The sequence below is a fragment of the Bombus terrestris genome, chromosome 7 (assembly GCF_910591885.1).
Source record: "Bombus terrestris chromosome 7, iyBomTerr1.2, whole genome shotgun sequence".
In the NCBI taxonomy this organism is placed as follows: domain Eukaryota; kingdom Metazoa; phylum Arthropoda; class Insecta; order Hymenoptera; family Apidae; genus Bombus; species Bombus terrestris.
The window spans coordinates 131,170-146,172 of record NC_063275.1 but is presented as its reverse complement, the minus strand read 5'-3'; the positions used below and the strand labels follow the sequence as shown (position 1 = coordinate 146,172).

At 33.6% G+C, this 15,003-nt stretch overlaps 2 protein-coding genes, 1 long non-coding RNA gene and 1 other non-coding gene across 4 annotated transcripts in view; 1 reads left to right on the top strand and 3 right to left on the bottom strand.

The window, feature by feature from the left end:
* Positions 1-105: 105 nt before the first annotated feature.
* On the bottom strand, positions 106-2,296 carry LOC125385368. The gene is made up of 3 exons (XR_007224523.1): positions 2,013-2,296; positions 512-624; positions 106-439 (listed from the first exon to the last, which is right to left on the bottom strand). It is a non-coding gene; the product is annotated as an uncharacterized LOC125385368 (long non-coding RNA).
* Positions 1,473-1,545, bottom strand: TRNAF-GAA. The gene has a single exon. It is a non-coding gene; the product is annotated as a tRNA-Phe (tRNA).
* Positions 2,297-3,151: 855 nt separating the features above from the next.
* Positions 3,152-5,707, top strand: LOC100646645 (serine-threonine kinase receptor-associated protein). The gene is made up of 5 exons (XM_003402945.4): positions 3,152-3,451; positions 3,907-4,205; positions 4,289-4,518; positions 4,818-4,954; positions 5,056-5,707. The coding sequence occupies exons 1-5, from the start codon at positions 3,337-3,339 to the stop codon at positions 5,265-5,267; spliced, it is 993 nt and encodes a 330-aa protein (XP_003402993.1). The 5' UTR covers positions 3,152-3,336; the 3' UTR covers positions 5,268-5,707.
* LOC100646933 overlaps positions 5,587-15,003 on the bottom strand; it is a 69,522-nt gene continuing 60,105 nt past the window's right edge. The window contains exons 5-7 of the mRNA XM_003402946.4: positions 10,477-11,438; positions 6,843-9,533; positions 5,587-6,693 (exon numbers count right to left, since the gene is read on the bottom strand). Coding sequence (XP_003402994.2) covers positions 6,430-6,693; positions 6,843-9,533; positions 10,477-11,438 — 3,917 coding nt within the window. The 3' untranslated portion in view covers positions 5,587-6,429. The remainder of the gene's footprint in view (positions 6,694-6,842; positions 9,534-10,476; positions 11,439-15,003) is intronic.

Here is a 15,003-nt window from a genome sequence, read left to right as displayed (position 1 = left end):
AAAGAACATTATACGAAATAACGAAATGGAAAATGGATATTACTCGCTAACAACTGGAATAAAATCCAATTATAAATATTCGAAAAGTTATATTATAATAAATTATTATATAAAAAGTTATGTTATATAAAAGTTATATTGTTAGTATATTAGCTAGAAACAATAAATGTAAATATAATAAATTTTTGTTGATATTTCTACTAATGATTAACAATTTTATTATAGATACGATGTTTCTACTATACCAAGTTTATAGTTTCATTTTTTTCCTGTTACCGTTACTACTGAAATATTGTTGCTTATATTTTTATCTACATATCTAATCAAATATTAAATATTTTGCAAAAAATTATAAGTTTTCATGTATATTAGCATAGATAATCTGTAATAGATGGATGCATATAACTCTTCTGAAGAATTGTTATACTACCTAAAATAGCTAGAATGTTTTTTAGTTTTTTCAATGATTTTATTATTATTTATATATGTATATTCATTTAGTATTACTTACTGCAGTATTATTTCAATCTCAAACGCGTGTTTCAAATAATATAAACAGGGTATATCCTGTAAGTTTAACCGCCACTTTTCAAGAATTTCTCATAGCGGCATTTCCGACAATTTCTGAAAGGAATGTTTTGCATAAAAATTAGATAATTTTCGATCAGCTACATGTTTGTAAATAAAAAAAAAAATAATTTTTTTTTATAAAAAGTTGAGATCGTCATGATTGATTATGATTCTGAGATCACCTTGAGATGATCTTAAACTCAAAAATTTAAGTTCGATCAATAGTATTAGTTCATCCTAACGTGTAATGATGTAGTACAAGACAATATTATTATAATCGTTGGATAAGTTTAAAAACTTATTAATATCTAATATATGTTTTAATAGAAATAGGATAATTTTCCATATCGTATCTGTAAATCGGATCTAAATTTCTGAATTTAAGGTCATCTGAAAGTCATCTAAAAGTCATAGTATTGTAGGACGTTGAATTCGTCTTGACGTTAACTATAACTTTGTGCAGTCCAAAATATATTATATGATGCCATTTAAAAACTCACTTGACTTTTTATTAAAAAAATAATTTTTTGGATATTTTTAATATTCAAACGTGTATCAGACCGAAAATTAAATAATTTTTCTTTAAAACATTTTATTGACATTTCTACTAATGATTAACAATTTTTGTTAATCATCAGAAATATATGAAAATGGTGGTTAATCTTAGAAAACACGTGTATACAAGAGTATGGAGAATTATAAACAAAAATAAGATTCCAGTAAAATATATAATTTATATTAATACTTCTAAATCAAATGTATATGAATATATTTCTAACAACGAACATTCAATTTAATTCATCCAAAGACATACAAAATATATCTCTTAGCTAAATATAGGATGTACATTAACATAAGACGTAAATATTTACAAAAAAATAGACGAAAGAAAAAGAAAAAGCTGCCGAAACCCGGGATCGAACCGGGGACATCTAGATCTTCAGTCTAACGCTCTCCCAACTGAGCTATTTCGGCTTGTGTTAGGGGCGGTTTTATTTAATTTCAAAAATATATATTCAAATTAACCAACTCTAATATTTATAAAATATAAATAATATATTTTTTATGTGACAAATATAACATCAGCATATCGTTAATACACATGTGTCTTATTTCAGTATAAAATATATTTTAACTATTGTTTTGCGATTGATTCAATTTTTGTTGCACGTTTGAAAACAGCATAACCTGTATAAATAAATTAATTACTTGTAAAACTATATTAAATTAACTGTTTGTCGTACAAATTTCTCTCAGTATCTTATAACACATTCGAAGTTAATACTAATTTTATTCTGTTTCTAGAAAAATTTGTATGCAATATTATAAGTTACATTCATTAATAGACTGAAAGAATCACTGAACTATACTTATATCAGCTGAATGTTAGTAATAGAGAAGTAATATGTTGCGGTAATGGGTTAAATTCCAATTGTACTTACAATAAACTATTATCCACAGTTCGTATTCGTCATTCTTTTCTCTAACTCGACCTACTTTTATCGCATTGTTTCACATATTCTACTGCTTGCCAGTCTTTGCACGATGCATAAGTTTACATTTCCCAGAACAGCCTTTAAGGTTATTCGAAGGGAAAGAGATCGGTTGGAGCCACTCACGGTCGTCAACGAAATCACGTGGTAAACAAAGATAGATATAGATACTACGAAAACAAACCACGAATTTCAGAGAGAGGCGGCAACAGAAGCTATCAAGGACGTAAAGTTCGATCCAGACTCTCTATAAAACATATTTTATACATACAATAAAAAAAATTACGAAAAATTCGGCAACAAATTTTATAAAACTACTCTTTGATAATAATTAAAATCCGCTACATATACATGTATAGATGTTTAAATTCAATTTAATTTAATATTTCTCTTTCTATTTTTATATTTGTAAAAAAAAAGGGATTGTAATAATGGTTCGAATTTTCTGTATATATAAAAAATTATGATTTCATATTGAAAATTTGATAAATATATTTCATAATATAAAAGTATTATTTTAGACGTTGTCGTAAAATGCCATTGAAATTAAAATTTTTCTATTATAATAATAAGATATATACATATATGAATTTATTAATGTATTACATTATACTGACCGAATATGTACTTACTCCTATATTAAATTTATGTGTTAAATTATGATAAACTTTTTATATAGTATATAAATTACAATTATATCTCTGATTCTTTTAATTTCTTATAGTTGACCCTTGAATAGATTTCTAAATATACATATGTATCTAGTACATCTTCAAAAACTTCTGAGAAAATATTTAAGCAGAATAATGTACATATGTTTAAGTATTTTGTTCAAATACGTAAAAATTATAAATAAACAGATAATGTGCTGCTTAGAAAATTCGTATAATGCACACACAGATTGACTACCATATTTGTTAATTGATCTACAGAAGACAATTTTCTGGATGTCTATTAAAGGAAGAACAGGAATACACTCTCACGTTTCGTCCTCGAAACTGGTTGAAGCAAGTTGAAAAGTTCTCGAGGCCGCCATAACGTTCTTCCTGTCTGAACTTGGCCTACAGTTTTGTGCGCTGGCTACATTCACGACGATCAGTGTCGCGTCGTACGTAGATGGTGACGGTTCGTTGGAAGTGGATTCAAAGATCGTGGAAAGCTCACAGGGAGTGTGGAAGTAGATTTGCAAGTAAATCTCTTCCTCGCACCCTAAGAGGTGTTGGTGCATCGAAAAAAGAGGACGACCCATCGTTTGCGATTGTAATTACACACTATGGCGAATTTGAAACAGACTCCGCTGACATGTAGTGGACATACTAGACCCGTGGTGCATCTTGCATTCTCCGATATCACTGAATCTGGATATTATCTGATTTCGGCGTGTAAAGGTAATTAATTTTTTAATCTCCTGCCTCGAGAAGGAACTCGTTGTTGATTCGTATCGGTCAATCTTCTTTTTCTCTGCGATCGACAACGTTCAGTTCTTGATCGCCTTGGCCTAGTTTCTTTGAAAACCAAGGTTTTATAAGTTACGAGTTTCGAGGTTAGATACTATACATTTGCGACGATATGGATTTCCTGATGAAGTTTTTCTATAGTATCGAAACGGGTTTATGAATTACTTAAATTTCGCTGTATTTCGCTAATGTATTTACGTGCATATACATGTATGTATGTTATCTTAATTGGATGAAAGTTTTTGACTAATCTGTTTTATTAACGTACATTAAATTAAATATCTGCTTTATTTACTCCATTTTGTTAGACAACGAATGAATTTTTGAAATTATAGTGCTTCCTTAGTTGCAAATTTATGCTAACAAACAAATTGATGTATTTTTAGATGGCAAACCTATGTTACGACAAGGAGATACTGGAGATTGGATTGGAACATTTGAAGGACATAAAGGAGCGGTATGGGGTGTTGCATTAAACCCTCGGGCTACAAGAGCTGCTTCAGGAGCTGCGGATTTTAACGCTAAAGTCTGGGATGCAATTAAAGGAGAAGAAATTCATTCATTTCAACACAAACATATTGTGAAGTCTGTCAACTTCAGCATCGATTCTAATTATTTGTGCACAGGTTCTAATGAAAAACTTGTGCGAATTTATGATCTTAACAAACCAGATGCAACACCACAGGTATATATTATCATGCATCTATAATTATATTTTGCAAAGATATAATATTTAGTACTGCTTTATTTAATCAGTAACATTAACAGGTGTTCTCAGGTCATAAAAATGGTATCAGACATGTTACGTTTTTCAATAATGATACTGCATTAATTACCTGTGGCGATGACAAAACATTGAGAGTTTGGGACAGAAAGAGTGGTCAAGAAGTAAGAAGGTTAGATTTTCCAGCAATTCCAAATTCTATGGAAGTGTCAAGAGATGGGAACATTATTACCACAACTCACTCCAACATAGTCACCTTTTGGAATAGCAGAGAGTATGTACATTTCTTTCTGTTTTACCATAACCCATACAGCATATCTTAAAATATAAAATAAATGAAGTCAGCGAAACAAGTTCAAGGTTAATGTGTAATGTACCTGCTTGTACACCTGTTGGTACAGACACATTAATATCCTGAACATGGATTTTCTACAGAACCTTCAAGTTAACCTTGGCCCACTAGGAAGTACTTTCCAGTGTATATTTTACATTTTAATAGATTGTATATCTTTTATTCATGTTTCTTCGTTACTTATTGATAGCACTTGAGGAAAATTGTAATTATTTGTGCAGATTAACCAAGTTACGCGAGTACACTGCGCCGACTCAAATGAATAGTGCTAGTTTGCATCCAGATTGTAGTATTTTTGTATGTGGAGGAGAAGACTTAAAAATGTACAAGTTTGATTATGCTACGGGTACAGAAATTGGTAAGTTAATATTGTAATACATAAGTTTACAAAATGAGCAAATAGCTCATACATATTTCTTTAATATTAATATATCTGCAAATATTTAAAATTATTTTCAGAATCATTCAAAGGCCACTTTGGTCCTGTACATTGTGTACGTTTCTCGCCAGATGGTGAATTATATGCTAGCGGTTCAGAAGACGGTACCTTGAGATTATGGCAAACAACTGTTGGCAAAACATATGGTCTTTGGCGATGTATAGAACAAACGCCTGCAATACAAGAGAATACTGCTGTGGTGAATAATAAACAAGAAGTTCCTGCCAGTTAAAAATCTAACGATTCACAGATAGTGTAAAGTACTTTAAATGAAGAAAAAGAAAAAAACGGAACAAACACATCATTTATAGATGAGTGTAAATGAAACGACACAGAACGAATTTTCATAATGACTCGTGCTGGAATTGTATTTAATTGGCTGATATCTACCATATGTTTTGTAAATATCAAATCTGTATAATCAACGTCTCAAATCAGCCTATTAATCATGGTATTCTCGAAAAGACTAAAAAGCGGACCAACCTTCATTGTAGTCTAATAAGTCATGGAAGTGTGGGACGCCGTTCACTATTTATTATAAAGAAGAAAAAGAAAAAGAAACATTAACATTTATTAACGTTATACATGTCACTATTATACTACAAAATTAGATAGAGGTGTAATGATAAAAAGAAAGACATTCAGAATTAAATTTTGTGTTCGCATTTGTTATTTTCGCATTATAATTACTATACAAGTATAAAAACAATTTCGCTATGTCAAACACAAGCGCAACTCCTTTGATACACATATCACTCATCCGCCCATTAAGATATTCACTTGTGTATTCCTTTTATCTAACGAATGTCACTATTTTATTAAGTGCCGTGACAATTTATTAAAGTCCTCTTTATCTTCACACTGCAATTATGTACTACGAGATCACTGTACAATTTTTCCTCCAACTGCCAATGACAGCTTTATTATACAGGGCACGTCGCGTACTGACCTCTTTACACTTTTGTTACTCGAGTATACGATTTTTCGCGCAAATTAAATACTTCTTATAATCTACAAAATAATATTACTAAACATAACAAGTAAAAAAAAAAAAAAAAAAAAAAAACGAGAGATATTTCTTACAAAATGAAACAGTGTTTCGTTCAAAACGTTTCCAGTCGTATATATAATACATATGCGAATCTTAATATATTATTTCTGCACTCTCTTCACGGATGATTTTTATCGAAATGTACGAGCTGGCATGCGTAATTCTTGATTCGCGTTTCTGTACAGAGAAAATTGTTCGATTATTAACGTTGAGCGCAGCTCGTTACAAAACCAACGTCACTGTCGTTGTACAGTCTCTTGAAGGAAGACAGTGTGTCTCTTGCGTGTGATAGTTAATAAGCGACCAGTTATACGAGAAGTCTTTTTGAAGACCATTTTCTTGCTCAACCGATGAATTGCGAGAGATCGGGTAACTTGAAACCGTTGAACGAAACCGGCGTTGGTGCGCTTCTTAGGCTGTTTCTGTGTGGCACGAAACCGGGAAAGTTGGTTGGTGTAGTGAATTGCTGAAGTCTCGAGGTAGCTTCCGTCGCTGCTAGGACGAAACCGCACTGTGCCGTACATACGTCGTCGCGTAAAATCGCCTCTCGAGAAGCTTCACGTAGAAGCTGATTGCAGTCGGTAATCCTCAAAGAAGCGCATTGAGTCTGAAACGAAAACAAAAGAAAGAGGAATATTAAAATAACATATAATATAGATAAAATTTTCTTAATTCTCATCTTTTCATAAAACGTACAAGAATTAACGATACGTTATTTTTCCAAATAAATTAAAATAAAAAGTAAAGGGTACGTACACCTTCAGCTGTGCAAACGCAACTAGTACAAGGTGTAGGGAAGCCAGACTCTCCAAGAGCTACGTTTCTTCCTCCGATTTGACAACCGTGCCTCGTTTCTCTCCAAGCTGACAAGTCTATATGTGGCATAGAACCGCAAGGAACTCGTGGATTTAGGAAATTGCTTGGCAAATCAAATGCCGCTCGTTGCATCTCGTTATGCTCGTCCATATTTTCACACAAAACTTTAGACAACGTAGTTTTCCGAATTGCTGCGAGTTGATGCTCAGTGAATCGGATGTTGGGGTCGTCAGTTTCGTACCAAAATCGATCGCACTTTCTCGACTGCCTAAACTGTATCGCGATTATACAGGCGAACGTGGGTCCTACGAGTCCACCTTGAAGAGGTCTTTCGCTCATTCCGCCAGGGAACAAATCGATGTCATCTACTGATGTGTAGATTCGCTTCATCCGAGCTATAACCTCTGGTGCCATTTCCCTCGACAAATCTTCGAAAGTGGTAGCTCTCTTCAGATTACACAGAGCTCTATAGTTATTGTACGACGGTATACCATGATCCCTGGCACGCTGAATATTAAGCGCAACAAGATCGATTCCAGAATACGGAATTCCACGAATTTCAAATAAATGATTGGTTACTTCCCCGGTTATAAATTGATCCAAGGTCTCCATAGGAGTGGCCACCAAACCGCGTGTCATTTCATCCATCATACCGTTTTGATACAGCATATCTGGATCAAAGAACCCATCTCTCAATAAAATAGAAGGTTCTACATTTTGATAATTACGATCCATCCTAGGTAAATGAGGCCTCAAGAGCGAGTGACCAATTCTATAAGCAGCAGAAGCGAATTCATTAAGCACGCTAGGATTGCACGTAGGTGAATATTCTTTGTAATAGCCTTGAGGTAGAAGCTTTAATCCATATAGGGTGACTGCATTCCAACCGAGAATTCGCGGAAGAAACTCGTTATACGTAATATGTTGCAGCATGGCGCTGATTATACGACGAGAATGTTGGAACAGTTTTTCACCATCCCAATGAGGATTCACCTGTCTTAGCCCTTCCACGATTCTGTTATGCTCTCGTATCCACATCGTATGCATAACAGTCAATCCGGGTTGTTCAGATGCCCTACCATCACCACCAATGAAACAGTAGCCCGATTTAGCTTTGCACTCTGGGTGCGTGGGAGATTGTGGCAAAAGGTCCTTATTTCCTCTATGTGGGCTCTGAGTGATGTTCATGCGGCCGTTAAAACCTCTCAAAACATTACAAATGCAAGTATTTTCACCGTAGATCACGGATGCATCTAAGAAACCGGTGTTCTGATTGATCTGTTCTCGAGGTCCCAGGTGCTGCTGACCTGGCAGAGACCTCATAAACGGGAAACACATTCGCGCGCCGGAAGTTACGTTCACGGTGGGATAATAATGATCACCAGGAGGCACTGGGAAGGGATTGCATTCAGGATGAACTGTACGAGGAGAATCACACGAACGACAGCTTGGTATAGACTCGGCGAAACCCTTGTGAATCGGCGTCATTGTGAGATCGTGGTCCAAAAATTGGGCATACTGCATGACCATTAATGTGTATCGATTATGAAGATTGGATATATCAGGGTGGATCACTGTAGAGATAACTCTGGGATTTGGTAACGGTACTCCAGTAACAGATGTGCTTCTAGGCTTTGACACTCCATCTTCGTAGACTGGAGGAAGTAATCTTGCGAATGTTGTCAACGATTTACCAAGATTAGGATTACGTAAGTTATTGCAGTGACCTGATAATGTTCTATATGGACTAGTTGGGTCGCAAGGACTGTCATCTACAGGGCATTCGATCTCGTCGTGATTAGTAGGCTTCTTTTGAGATAAAAATCCAGAGATATCAACATTCTGTAGTAAATCAGAGAAGTCATTAGTAGGGAAACCAAGTATGTTGTCTGTGGTATCGAAGATCTGTCGTTTCCTACGTCTCAAGCCATGAATACTATTTAGAATTTCATTAGTAGCTAACTCGTACATAATCGAAGAGTTGGCTAATAAAAGAGCATCTCTGTTGGCTTTCGAGAAACTGGCAGCCGTCCCAGCTGGAGATTTAGGATCTGCTATTCTCTGTTGTAACCAGGAATTGTATTCCAGTTGTTTTCTTCGGATTAGATCTGCCTCAGCTTTCTTCACAGCTGCGGCTATCAAACTAGGACTGAGTTCTGGAATAAATTCTGGAATCACAGATCTGCTGCCAGTTACCACTTCTTTGATGGGCTCTGGAAGAGGCTCTTCTCTCCATGGAGCTATATCAAGTACACTGTGTTGATCGCAATTAATTCTAGCATTTAAATATGGATCTTGCTGGATAAATGCTTTTGGTTGAATCCTCTCGATTTTCGTGTTACCGCAGAGAATACCAGCTAAAGAAACTTTTCTAATTTCGGCCAATTGAGCTGCAGTCAATCCAGAAGGCGGGATGTCGTTCTCATACCAGAATCGATCAGAGTTCCTAGTTTTGATAAATTGTCTCTTTAAAAGGCATTCGAACGTTGGACCGACTGTTGCACCCCTTCTGGGAATTTCTAAAATTCCACCAAGAAGAAGATCGATGTCTTCTACCTGTGAATACATGGATTCCAATAGCCTCACGTGCGTGGGGTGCATAAAATGTTCCAAATCCATGAAATTTTGGAGCTGCAAAAAAAGAAAGAAAGAGCACATTTTCATAGTATCTTTTGTCCTATTTTGAAGTTTAAAATAAGATATTTAAAATATGAAATTGTTAATTAAATCTAAATATAATTGTCTTTTCAGATAAGTTTATCATTTTCTATAAGTAATTCTCGCAACGAGAAAAAAGCTCAATGTAACTTACAAAAAGGATTAAATTTTCATACAACACATATTATATAAAGTACGAAGTAATTAAGAATTTTATGCTGAAAAAAGATATAGATATAAGCATCATATCTTATAAATTATAATTTCATTATTAAACTAAATTTTCATAAAAATATAAGCAATATCAGATTGACAATAATTTAAATAAAAGACAGAAGTAAAATTCAGATTAGTAATGGACAATAAGTCTCTAGTTCAACTTTTGGAATCTAGAATACGTAGGATCCAGTGATTGTAATCTCTGTTAAAGCAAATCTTCTTAACATATATATTTCAAAACGAAACGAAAAATCTATACACGAATAATTACAAATGAGTCTAAATTTATATTTTAATACGTTCTAAAATCTATTCTTAGACCAGCCTGCCAATTTTATGCTCTCATCGTTTAGAATCTTTTTTAAGGCTACAGAAAAATTAAAAATTGTAAAGATAGATTATTAAGGACGTATTAAATATAAAGAAAACGCTAACTCTATGTATACGTATAAGTTAATAGTTTTAGATAATACCTATTCGCGGTATGATGTATGTAGTTTATTATTTGCATTTTAACCACGATAATTTAATTCTGATGGAACAACACGAATAAAATACAATAAAATATAAGAAACGGTCAGTCACTGTCAGACATATTATGCAGTGCACGAAACTTACATTTTATAAAGTTATTATGAGGTCAAAAATTTTAATCTATAAATAAATCTCAGGTATAATTAAATTGGTATAAACCTACCGTGACATTGTGTCCAGAACAATCCTCGACAAACTTGACATATCCAGGAATGCCATGATCGCGACCCACGTGTACGAAACGTGCGTTTACATCAACGCGTGATTCGAAAGCGGACTGACTCAAATCCAGACTCACGCGATTGGCTGACGCGATCACGTGGTCTTCCAAGCACGTGGAGTCGTCCATAGCGTGTTTACGTAGCGATGTCAGAGCACGGAGAGCCGCCAGCGCGACCGCGTCGTACGTGCCTCCCACGTTCGAAGACGAGTACCCATTGTAGAATCCGCTCGCAACAGGCATCAATTCTGGATCCGTTCGAGCGCCTTCTCCGAGAATGCTCGGCATGTATTCGTTCAAAGTAACGTGTTGAATCTGTGCGACGACCACTCGACGAGCTTCCAAGAATAATTTCGTGTCGTCCCAATGCTCATTAGCCTTGGCCAATTCATTTGCTATTCGATTATGTTCGTTCAAAAGAGCAGCGTATATCATTCCTAAAGCCTTATCTTCCGTATTATTACACATTTCGCAGTTAGAAACGTCCACTTTCCCTTCGCTGTACGTTCTAAGCCGATGTAATTGTTCGTCTGTTGGTCCATAAATGTGGGAACCATCTAAGTACGCCGATGCTCCATTCATCTGTTCTCTGGTTTCGAAGTTACATTTGTGCACGGTCAGACTCGGTACAGAGCGCCAATATTCTATGCATTTGCCTTGTTCGTCGCGGATTTCGTAACATTCCGGGTGTCTCGCCGTCCCAGAGCAACAGATAGTTTGCTTGTTAGATGGGTGTACTGTAGATGCGATGTCTTGGAGTATTAGTTCTGACCATACGCCAGACAAACTCGTTAAACCCTCGTGAGCCTCTGAGGTGAGGCGCAGATGGTTAATCAGCATTGATACTGCTTTTGTAGGAGTTGGGAGCACGTGGTTTCCGACTGACTGTCGCGGACTAGCGATACCTGATAACAGACAGTAGTTACATTTAAGTTTGACGGTAAGACGCAAATTTTATGTTTGGTCGATTTTTTGAATAAGGTACCAAATATATGTATATGTAAATAGTATCGTGGGCAAAAGGCCTAAGATATCGGCCGAACCATAAACAATGTCGCATCGTCGGGTCCATCAATGTGTCGTCGGTCCTTTCAAGTGAATAGTTTCGTGGAAAAGGCCTGCGTGACCCTGGCCACGGGCGTTTGCGGAACACGTGCGTGATGGGGCGGGAAAAGATAAAGGGATGCTAAAGACAGTGTTAGTGAGTTGAGAAGCGAGAGCGCAGAAGCCGGAGAGTGTGAATCGGGAAGTCGAGAGCCGAGTATGATAATAAGACGTGCGACAATATTGTAATCAGTTCGTTGTTTTGAATATTATTTGTTAAACCAAAACATCATTACTTGTCCTTCCCCTAAAGACCCATTTAAGTTACTACATATATATCTGGGTAAAGATAAACTTCCAACGATTGTTTTCAATTTTTCACCAGTACTTTGTTTTTCATAAGCGCCTTGGTATTTATTTATGAACAGAAATGTACATATTCACAATTTCCACTTAATTACGCTGTAAAGACGTATTTATATCAAATTCCTAGTTTTACACTGATTCATCTTGTTTCCGAATTTTATATTATTATATTCTGAATTATATATTTTATAATTTCATATTTATGAAATATACGTGTAATATTAATATAAATAAAATACGTATGTTATATACAGCAATAATATGGTAATATAATAATAATAATAATAATAATAATAATAATAATAATAATAATAATAAATAGTCCAGGAGAAGAATAGATCCAACGTAATTCCTGCGTATCGTAGAAAAGGCGATTAAAAGGAAATTTAAGCAGCAAAAATTGCTGAATGTGCGCAATATGCCAATATATAAGACTATACATGTAAAGTATAGTGTTAATCATAACATTTAGTTACTATTTTAAAGTATTTTGTTCGTTATGGTGGGCTGTTTCTCTAGTTATATTCATAAAGATACGAATTTGTTTAAACATCCGCAGTCTGGTTATAATAATTATAATATATATATATATATATATATATATATATATATATATATATATATATATATATATATATAACAATATTTATTACTTTATTCCCTAAAACTTATTTATACAAAATTATTTATCAATCAATTGTGGAATTTGTCAAACTGTTAAAATCTTAAATATTTATTTTTTAAATAGCTTTCTAAATAAGAACGGAGTTGTAAGGGACGTTACAATAAATCTGCTGGTATATTTCACGCTATATGAATTTTATTAACAATTTATAATAGGTCTTTTATATGGTAAATAAAATAAGGAAATGAGCGTCTCTGACATCTTTCGCAAATGTCGAGGCATAATATTTTTTAAATAACAAGCGCATCAATTATGAGTTGTCGAAACAAGCCTTGCGACAAGATGGTAGACGTGTTTTCTACATTGCACTGTAGCATATTATCACACAAACGAAAGATAATTTCCTCTCTACGGAGTTTGTTATGGCCGCGGTTTCCACTCTTACTTCACGGGGGTGTGCGACGTAAATCAGATTAAATGGTTGGCCAGCGCAGACTGTGATCAGCAATATCTGCGTTAAATTAAACGTTACCCAATACAGTTTATTATTCTTGGTCATATTACACGGAAAATTGATGAGTTACGGTTGCTCCGGGTACAAGAATTTATACTCTTTAACGCGACAAATTGTGTCAAATGATGGTAATTTCGCCTTTAGTATTTTCGACAATGAATAATGGAGAATCATTTGGCGTACGTAGTTGTAATCTAAAAATAGTACGAGATAATTGCGTTTCGGTGTTAAACGTCGTATGATAAATGGTGTAATAAATTATATATAAAAGTAGCAAGTTTGATTTTTTTAAATGTTGATGCTTGAAGGTAGAAAATATATTTTTAGAAGATATATATAGGCACATGTGTGCATGTATGTATACGTAGAACGTTAAGTTTTCATATTACGATAATGTGAATAATAATAGGAAGAGAATTACTTGATTAAAATGTTCGTATTAGAAAAATTCAAATACTTTTTACGTCAGTTATCGCAAGTTATTGTACATACCGTATCGTATTATTTATTTTCTCATTTGCTTTGTTATTTTTCTTATTAGATACTCGACAAAAGTTTTGATTTTCTTCTTCTTTTCTAATTAGCAAATTTAAACGAACGATAGTTTCTTTAATTCAGCTAAATGTAATATTTTATTTTCAAAAAGGTATAAGAATAGTGTTGAATAGTGTCAATTTCAGATAAAATTTAATTAAATCAACTATATTATATTGAATTTATTTTGTATACATATATATTGTTATATTTTACGTTATACTCAACAGTGCAAAATTGGAAATTATTTTCATAAATAAAGACGGAATTTGCTTCAATTATGTAGGCATAGTAATCTTATATGATGCCGACAAAAAGCTTTCAATCTCTAATAAGATTTATTTGATTTGTCGAACATAAACATTGGTCTAGAAAGTTGTAGTAAATTTCGCTATCTTTAATAACAAGTGAGATCAGGTATACTATTTTAAGAAGCAGAATGATAATATTCATTCAAAGTAGAAAGTTACTTTACATTATTTTATGAGGTACCAGACTTTGAGCTGTGATGTTGATTGTTCAATGTTGAATAGGATTATGTTAATTTTCTTGAATAATTCTAAAAACACGTTAATGTATATGTAATTCGACAAATTGATTACACGTGTACGAACTGATGTATATCAAATGATTGAAAATACTGTTATCTCGTATTAATGTTATTCTTTTTGGATGAGTTAATCTTCGATAATAGCACTGAAGTTAAGATATTATTGCTTAAACGTTTCGATACATTACATTCCAAATTGAAGATCTTTTTCGGTATTTTTTAAAAAATGTTTAAAATTTAAAATATTTATATGAATCTATAAATACCTTTTCATATCATCATAGTCCATCAATATCATCTTGACTGAAACGATGTGACTTGAAACAATGTTTCTATCTATTACGTTCAAAGATAATCCTTTCTTTTATTTATCGGAATTTCTTTAAAAATATGCAGGTCTGGAAATAGAAAGTTCTACGTCTCTCCATCTTACATCTCACATCTTCTGAATTCACTCGTGTAATATCCAGATATACGTATAATATATAGTATTACATGTCATTTGTTTCTAATTTTCATGTTGTTTAAACGCAAGAAAACCGAATTATACAAATTGTTTGAGATTCTTTGACGTTCCTTTTCGAATATTTGTCCATTTCGGATGTACCAGCATAAGTAACAATTCTTACAATATTTCTTCGGATTAATGAATGTAACTAATGATCAAGAAACGAGCGAATTTATTATTCCGTTAAAAAATGTGCCATTTATTTCTCCACGTAGGAAAATTTATCTTTTTTTCTAATAATTCTCTATACTGTTGTATTTAATTATGTAATTTGCTAACTTCACAATTTCATGTATACATTGCGTGTTCTAAATCATACTCTCATATGA

Coding starts and splice junctions, on each gene's coding strand:
- LOC100646645 (XM_003402945.4), top strand. CDS start 3,337: ATGGCGAATTTGAAACAGACTCCGCTGACATGTAGTGGACATACTAGA. Junction 3,452..3,906: donor TCTGATTTCGGCGTGTAAAG/GTAATTAATTTT, acceptor ATGTATTTTTAG/ATGGCAAACCTATGTTACGA. Junction 4,519..4,817: donor ACCTTTTGGAATAGCAGAGA/GTATGTACATTT, acceptor TTATTTGTGCAG/ATTAACCAAGTTACGCGAGT.